A 9,610-nucleotide genomic window follows, 5' to 3' on the forward strand; every position below is an offset into this window, starting at 1 on the left:
GTCACAAGGATGAAAATGGGTCCCACTGCAGGAAATGACCAAAATACCCTTCTGTATGACTTTTTGCAAATTTTGAAATAAACTGTAGAAAAAGCAATGCAATAATTCAGAGACACTTTTGAATGACTTACAAGACAAGTAAAGACATTTCGAAAGGTTTTATGCAAGAAAAACATAGGTAAAATTGTGATTGAAAATACTGCGAGGCAGAGACAATTTGAACTGTACAGTTGAAATCTGATAATTGACAGAGTTGAAATGAAATTGGGCCCAGTATTTTTAGGTCCAAAAACAGGGTATAACACTTTGCTTTGAAGCTTGCACGATCATGTGCCTTGCAAGCAAGACCGTGCGTGATGGCCTAATGCTTGTTTAGTCATATTTTTAACATAAAAGCTCATGGGTTGCCTTGTAACACATTCTAATGTCTTTTCTAGGGTTTTGGCTGCTCCTTGGGCTATAAATAAAGAGCCATCTGACTTGCTTACTCATCTTTGAATCTTGGGAATTCTTTGTGACAATTGTTTCTTTGAATCAAAGTTCTTTATTTTTCTTGTTCTTTATAATTCTGCACTTTTACTTTTAGCCGTTTACTTTCATGTCTTTCTTCTCCATCTCTTTAACCTCTTTGTCTACGATGAACATGAGTAAGTAGATTTCTTTGTCTTGGGATTGTTGGATGAGTCTAATGACCTAATTCCTATCAAACCAAGCCTAGAACCCTAATTTTATGTAAATTTATTTTCTAATCTAATCTCACCGTTCTTAATTCATATTTCAAATACTAATTGAAGAATCGAAAGAAGAAGGTTAGTATTGGAACAAGTGAGATTAGACAAGGTTTACGAAACATGAAAATAGTCTAGTAAACCTTGAGACCTTAAAAGTTTTGTTCTTAATGATTTTCAATAACAATCAACCATGAGAATAGGCGTGATTATTATTGAAACATACTCATGGATTCCGAGAGGAACCTTGAAATACATTAGAGAAACTTGTCTTTAGAAACGGATTTAACATAAGATTTAGATATAAGTTTGGATTGTGAGTGATTTGTCATTATGATGAACCAATAATCCCGATACGCTTTTTATTATTTTATAAACACCAAATTTGCTAAACTTTTAAAAACTGAACTTTTGAGCTAATCACAATTGAAAAGAAAATCAATAATTACAATAACTCCCTGCAGAACGATATTTTTACTACTTTGATAGAACCGTGTACTTGTGGATTTCACACATCAAGTTTTTGGCGCCTGCCGGGAAGTTAGTAAATATTGATTAACTTTTTAATAAAAATTAACACCACCTAATAACATATGGGTTGAGGTAAACGGTAACTCAAATTTACTAATTCATGGCCTCATATTAAGGACCCGAATGAAGAGAAAGTGAGGAAAACTCAAACTACGTTCCTCTTATCCAAGGTCAACAAAAATAGGTGTTAATTTCCCACTTCAGAGAGGGGAAAACTAAGATTAACCCTCTTAGCTTCACACTACACAGAAATAGGGTCTCTAATAGAGGGGAAATCTAACTCATAATCAACCAAAATGGATGTTAGTTTTGAATTGAGTTTTTGTTTAAAGAGGAGCTGAATTAGTGGTTGAAGGTGATGAATTTGACAAATGAGTGTTAGTTTTGATTATGAATTAGATGATGGTGGTGGAGTTAATGTTAGAATTAAGGGTTTGATTATGTAGTTTTTTGGTTGAAGTTGAAGTGTTGAAATTTTGAAAGAAAAAAATTGAGGTTTTCATGAAGATGATGAAGGTCATATGTAGATCAAGATGAAGGGAGAAGATGAAGACAAGTAAAATAAATTAAGTATTTGTGATACATCGTTAAATTTGATAGATCTATTTTATCCACGGTCTCCTTTTTAAGGGGGTTAAGATTAACAAAATAGGAGTATATTGACCGACAAAAACAAATATAAAAGACCAAATTGAAAAATTTAATAGTTATGAAACCAATTTGTAAAAAGGAATTAAATGAAGAGACTAAATATTCAATTTTTTTTTTATAGTGTTACAATGTAACAGGGCAAAAAAAAAAAAAAAAAAAGGGACTCAATATTTAATTAAACTTACATTTTAAGAGGTGAATTTATAAATGTCCATTTTGTGTCCACCAACATCTCACTTCTCTCTTTCTCAAACCATAGTCGTCACTCCTTTTTTCTTCTTCTTCTCCTTGTCAGAGGGGTGATTTTTGGGTCATCTTCCGAGTCGTTTTTCCTTCTACAATAATTGAATAAGTGATTTCACATATTTTCTGTTTTCTTTCGTTTGTGTTTGTAATTTCGTCGTCTCTGAAGAACTCTGTTTGTTTTGATTTCCCGTCTTTGTGCAGTGTGTTTGATTTCCCGTCTTAGTGCGGTGTTTATTTGATTCAGGTTGAAAGATTAGCTTTGAGCAAATGCTGATCCAATAAATGACAATGACTTTGACGTCGTCAATGTTGCAGATCCGGAGACATGAGTATTCCGGAGACTTGAATATAGTCATATTAATCATATTTGTAGGCATAGGTACTTTGCCGTTTTATGCTTAACATGGATACTGTGAGTTTGTTCACATATTCATCATTTTTGTTTTTAGCAAAATTGAATTTGTATTGTATCGATGTACTTTATTAATTTGAATGAATGAATGTCGTTTATTTTTGTCAAAGAAGGTGAATTTATAATTATTAAAATAACATGTGGGTTCCATGTAGCTTTTCCTTTTTCAGTCGATGTACTAAGAAAGGTGGGTCCACAGCACACTAATCAACGTTCCGCGAGTGTTAGTGATTTCCTCACATAGTAACAATACTAAAGTTCTTGTCCAAAACAAACCCATCACTAAATTTATTGAATTTTAATGTAAATTAAATAATTTTGTTTGATTGATTAAATATAAAATTGCTTATAAATAAAGATATTACTTATTTAAAATAGCATAAAGAAATCAAAATAATATATCTATTTGAATTATTTAGTACATATAATATATTAACTTACATTAAAAAAACAAATTTTCGTTTTTTAGTTTATAAATAAACGATATTCATTCATTCAAATAGATATTATACATTGATCACTACCAAAATATTTCTTCACTACTAAATTGACAATTGGGAGAATCGAACCACAGACTTCAAGGAGGAGCACACTCCCAAATCCTAAACTAAATATTTTTGATTTGAATTTATGACTAGATAAAAATTGCTCTAATATTAATAACTTATAATATCATAGTACATATACCTATAAATATGATCGAAAAAATGAAACACACAAGATAGACTTTTCATACTCAAGAGTTGAAGATTCAACTCATGATCACGTGTTTAAAAGATACATGATGAAATATAGCATGTTTTTGACCAAAAGTAAAATATACTCCGGTTAGTGATTTATTAAGGTGTCTTTCATGGTTTTCATTCAAAACATATAATTCCAAGTCTACACCACCAAATTAAGATTCTTTTATATCAATGCATTTTTTAATGCAAGCAAACATTTATGGTATGGGTGTAATTATGTATATGCTTGAGTATATGTCTTTTTCATTCTTAATATAGCAAAAATAAGCAGGTGGGGTTAGGGTATGAGGCCACGTTGTATGAAATTAAGCCAAGTGTATATTTGCGTGGCCAGTTTTAGTTTCACAAAAATTGAGTTCTACTAACATGTGGCTGTAAGAGAAACCTATGCATAATTCAAGCATCGCTTTCCCTACACGCGTATCAAGCTTGAGAAAAGGGACATTAACGAGTCAACTCAGTTTTGTAATAATTGGAGTGAGTGAGTTAGCTGCTCTTCCTAGTAACCACACAATTCTATTGTACTTTTTGAGTTGACATTGGTTTGAAAGTTTTTCATCCATAACATAACCCTTTGGTCTCTTTTCATAAGCTCCCTCGTCTTACAATAGATAACTTATTTGATAAAATGCAATATTAATCTAACATATTTTTGATTATCTTTTTCTATTAATATACAAGAATGAATAATATCATATAGGGTACGTTTGATTTGCTAAAAAATGAAGGATATGACAGAACAACTTCAGTTGTTCAGTGTTTGATTTGTAAAATTGTTTTAGGTACATGATAAACTGGATGCAAGGAATAGGATAAAAACTCATATTTTTGTTATTCATTAAACCACAACACAAATTTTTGTCTCACGTACAAGTTATTTAAAAATCCAAAATAGCATTTCGTCCCCCCAAAATTGTATAAAACAAAAAATTATTCAATGCCATAAAAAACTGTCATGTACAGTTCTGCCTTCTGTTGTGTTGTTCTGTCTTGTACTGTTATATCCAGTATTTACTGTTTTGCAAACCAAACACACTAATAAGATGTTATTGAATTTACCTCGATGAAATTTTTTAAAATATTAAATTTTTCTAATACAAAAAATTAAAGATATTAAAAATAAAAAATATACATTGATAAATGTGACAGAGTCAATTGTATCATTTAATATGGGACAAAGATCGTAATTATTTTACAAAAATAATAATATTAAAAAAAGTTGTTGAAATAATAAATTTTGTTATAAATGTGTCTATATTTTATTAAATTGTCATTTATGTGTGTGTGCATCTTTAGTTTAAATTTTCATATTTTAAGTTACTTTGATAATGTTAATAAAGGACAAAAGACGGTTATTGTGAGCTTATCTCAGTTGATATATACAATGCATAATATATGTAAGGTTCGGAGTTCAAACTCCAGCTACCACCAAAAAAAGAACAAAAGACAATCTCCTCAGCACAAAATGTATCCACAAGAGAGTATAACTTACAAGTGTATCTTAAAGATGTTAACCAACAAAAACTTAAGCTTAGTCCATACCCAAACTCATAAGAGGGTTAAACCACCAACTATAATATTGATAATTAAAATTAGCAAAATTAACCTTAGTCTACAAAAAAAAAAAAATTAACTTGATTTTCTCCAAAAGCTGTGAAATAGAACTTTCTTTACTCTAAAAGATTCTACTATTCTTTTCCTTCCAAATAAGCATTAGAAAGCGCCTAGCATGTGAAAATCCTAATAAATTACCAAACTGTATAAACTGATCCGAAATAACCGAAGGATCAACTAAATAGAATCCAAGCCAATTTCGAACAAGATTCCATGATGATTCATAAAATAGTACATTAAATACGTTAATTACTTTTTTATATAGTACAACATGTGTGATTAATATAAATTTTTTTTTTGAAGGAAACATGTGTGATCAATATATATTTAGTTTGTAATTAAAAAATAAATTATTTTGACTTGTTTAAAAAGTACATATTGACTTTAATGTTGGCCGTTAAACACCAACAACGTGATGAATCAATATTCAAATTTAAACTTTGAATATTATACATATTAAATGTTCGACATATCTGAAAATTGACTATTTTCAACATAGTCATCTAAAAAAAAAGACCGTGTGATGTATTAAAGATTCTGCATATAGAAGATCTAAAAAAATATATAATCATTTTGGTACACAATTTTACTTCACTTATCAAAAACCAAAAAATAATTATAAAAGTAGCAAAGAGCTTTTTTGACCATGAATAAAAGAGCTAAAAACAGAACATTTATATGTGTGCTTTAATTACCTTATTTGGTCGTTTCTGTCTGAGGAAAAAAAAACATAATTTAGTATCTTACGAAGATATTTTGATAACATCATTACACTTTTTTCAGCCTAGTGGGGTTTCCCTCTACAAATACCCACACTTTTTCTATATATGTCTCTTTCATAATCACTTTACCTTTCACTTTTTCAAACATAACCAATCACAAAGCCTCCTACTAGGCAAAGCAGCTGTCTCATTACACGTATAAAATATCCAAACTCACTCACACACACTCACAAATACTCTCACGGTTACATTACCTCATTCCTCCTTCAACCATGTTTCCCTATATATACAACACTTCAATCTTCACTTCAATTCAAGCTTTTTCCACTCTTTGCAATATATACAATGTTTCCATCTAACAACCCTTCCTCTTCACATCCCTCTTCCTCAAAACCTTCATCTTCCTCACACACAATATCACTTCCAAATTTAGAGGTCTCTCGTGGGATGTTTGTTACCAACGACGAGGTCCGGTTAGCTTCAACTACCCCGAAGAAGCGTGCAGGGAGGAAGAAGTTCAAGGAGACACGCCACCCGGTGTACAGGGGTGTGAGGAGGAGGAACTTAGATAAATGGGTGTGTGAAATGAGGGAGCCTAACAAGAAGACTAAGATTTGGCTAGGGACTTTTCCAACGGCCGAGATGGCAGCACGAGCACATGATGTCGCGGCATTGGCATTAAGAGGTCGCAACGCCTGTCTTAATTTTGCTGACTCTGCCTCGCGGCTTCCTATTCCTGCCACTACAGAGACAAGAGATATACAAAAGACGGCTGCAGAAGCTGCCGAGGCTTTCAGACCAGACAAGACTTTAACGACTGATGACAATGACAATGCTGTAGCTGCAGCCGCCGCAGAGGAGCAGCTTATGTTTAGTATGGAAGAGGAAGAAGAAGAAGAGGAAGAGTTGAACATTCCTGAGTCATTGAGGAATATGGCTCTAATGTCCCCTACACATAGCTTGGGGCATGAGTTTGAACATATTGATCATGGAGATTTTCAAGATGATGAGGTGTCACTATGGAGTTTTTCAGTTTGATTTTTTTGTTATTTTTATATGTTTCTTCAATTTGATTTGTTTGGCTTACTTTCAAGTTTTATTAATTTTTTTTATGTGAGTTTACTTTTATTTTTGGATTGCAGAATAGAAAATTGTTTGTACTGGACCATTTTTAGTAGTGGTACGGATAATACTATAGATGGAAATTGATAAAGATTTTGTATTTTTTTTGTAGCTTTTCTGTGAATCTAACTAATCGGGTATAAAGTGCATCCCTTTTTTAATATTGCAATGACAGTTCACTATACTCACAAGATTTCATTTTTCCTTAAACAGGTGATGTGAATGTTTGGTTTCGTGATTGGTATGTCAGAATCATGGCGAGTTATTGTAATTTTGAAAAGAGAAATGATATTTCTACAACCACTTTATTATAACTTTTTGACAACTTTCTCTCTCATACTCACATTATATTCTTATTCTCTCTCTTCCTTTTTCTCTCTATTGTTTTGGACCAATGAAAAAAGAGAAAATAAAAGTTGTCAACAAAATTGTCAGAAATGGTTGTCAATATATCACCACTCTTTGAAAAAGTTACAATTTATAGCACACTTTGCAAACATACAAGATACTATCAATGATATTTTTGCAGTCTGTTACAATATGATATGTCAAAAGAAATTAAGTGTGTTGAAATTTAACCGAATAGAAGTTGAACATTGGTTGGCTGTTGTACATAAAAGAATTTAACAGCAATAGCCGACAACAAGTTGTTTTTAAATCAGTCATGGTTTAAGAGAACGACCGTTGAAGAGAGTGTTGGAAAGAGTGTCTGTAACAATCCTGTTTGAAATAATCTCTAGGCATACATACTAAAGAGCAATGTAACACAACTCTACACCTAATACATACCTTCACACCTTAATTTTACCGATTTTGCATTACAACCGCAACTGCAATATAAACACCACGACTGTCCCTGGATCCGAACGCGAAAAGAATCTGCCCTAAGGAAGTGAAGCTCGTAGCAAGCAAGGGAGGGTGATAAGCAGTGCAAACAATAATTCACAACAATCCAACAGCAGCAAAGAGAAATGATATTTGAACAACCACTTTTAAACAACTTTTGTGACACCTTTCTATCTCATACTCTCATTGTACTTTTATTCTCTCTCTTACTTTTTCTCTCTCTATTGTTATTGTCCAATAAGAAGAGAAAAACAAAGGTTGTCACTAAAGTTGTTTGATTTTGAATGACTTCCCAAAATTTGGTCCTTATGAGTTACAAAAATTTGTAAGGATTAGTTTGACGGTATATAATTCAAAACAAATTTGCTATATAGTCCAATAACTAGCCGAACAATGTCACCGTTTAACATCTTAGAGAAGGAAATCAATGTACAGATTTTATGGCCAAACTTAGAGCCTCTTCGGATACTGAACTGCTTTACCATGCTCCACCCCCAGAAGACCTTTTGAGCCTCTTAATATGGATGCAGCTGGAACTTTCTTCCTTAAAGAGTAGTTTCTTTGTGTTGTTTCTTTTCATCTCATTTAGAAACGGAACTAAAAGAATTTGCTTGTAACTGGTATAATTAATGGACTAATTTGACAGTAAATTAGATACAAATTAATACAATGATCAAAGTTGTTCAATTATGGGGGAAATACTCATAATAGGGAGTAAACACAGCAGTCTAATCCCAAAATGGTCTATGTTTGGATTTAACATGAGGAATCAAGTTAAGAATTTTTAACAAAAACTGCGGAAGTTTACTTTTGTAGAATGAACTTAACAAAATAAAGCAATGAGAGACTCACCTATGAAGGAGAAGAAGAAAACGACACTTGCAGGAGAGTTCCGTCAGAAAGAGACAAAAAAAATGAAAATCTGGTTCGAAAATGGAGGAAATCAGAACATGAAAGAAGAAAATGTGTAACGTGTAAAGTGCAAGAGTTAATATGAACAGTGTTGTGTACATGTGGGGAAAAGCAAGAGAATAAAACAAAAAATAATAATAATTTAAAAAATTGGTGGGGTTAAAAATTTGATGGAATGAATATGATATTATTTCATTAACAATTAAATGAGTAATGAATGAATTTCATCAAAGATGTGGAAGCTAGGGAATAGTGTGGCTGCCTTAGCTAACTCATGAGCAACATCGTCTGCTTATCTTTTAATAAACTCGATATGAGAGTTTGTTAAAAATATATTACAAAAATGGATATTATTATCCATAATGGATCCAAATTCGGTGCTATCTTCGCTGCCTTTGTTAAAATAATCAACTACTGTTTTCGAATCTACCTCAAAATCGACATTTGTGAGTTGAAGTTCATTGATCCACCAAATTGCACGATAAAGTCTAAAAGCTTCTCCAATGTCAACTGGACATAGTGGTGAAAACCACATGGTCTTTGAACGAACATGGTTTCCTTCTGAATCACGAATACATATGCATATGCCTACTTTATTACTGGATGTAGAAAAAGAGACAACAACATTGCATTTGAGTCTACCACTCCTTGGTTTCCTCCATCAGGTGTTACCATACCTGTTGACCGTATTCTGACCATCATGAGTTTGAGGACCTGTGCTTGAAGGTGAGTGAACTTGACCAAAAAGACCCTGCTTTTAGTTTGCTTTGCTCCAACCTTTTAGGAGATGCTTTGCTCTTTTCAGAAGTGTAACTGTCGACTATAACACCTATTGCCACAACTTTAGATTGCGAGATTTTCAGATACTCCACATTATTATAACAATACTCTCCACTTGACTTGCTGACAACTTTTGCAATAGATTGAATATACTGTCCTACAAATTAAAACACCAATTTCTTTTCTATTTCTATCTTTTTCCTACTATTTTATTTAATTTATAACCAAGCTATTTTTTCCCACTAAAAAGAAATAAAGATTTTTATTTGTGAACAAAAATCAATAAAGAATTTTATTTGT

At 32.1% G+C, this 9,610-nt stretch overlaps 1 protein-coding gene across 1 annotated transcript; it reads left to right on the top strand.

Moving 5' to 3' along the window:
* The first annotated feature begins 5,878 nt into the window (after nucleotides 1-5,878).
* On the top strand, nucleotides 5,879-6,933 carry LOC25497267 (dehydration-responsive element-binding protein 1E). Its single transcript, XM_013597135.3, has one exon. The coding sequence runs from the start codon at nucleotides 5,996-5,998 to the stop codon at nucleotides 6,686-6,688; it is 693 nt and encodes a 230-aa protein (XP_013452589.1). The 5' UTR covers nucleotides 5,879-5,995; the 3' UTR covers nucleotides 6,689-6,933.
* Nucleotides 6,934-9,610: the final 2,677 nt, after the last annotated feature.

This window comes from Medicago truncatula, chromosome 6 (genome assembly GCF_003473485.1).
Source record: "Medicago truncatula cultivar Jemalong A17 chromosome 6, MtrunA17r5.0-ANR, whole genome shotgun sequence".
Lineage (NCBI taxonomy): Eukaryota > Viridiplantae > Streptophyta > Magnoliopsida > Fabales > Fabaceae > Medicago > Medicago truncatula.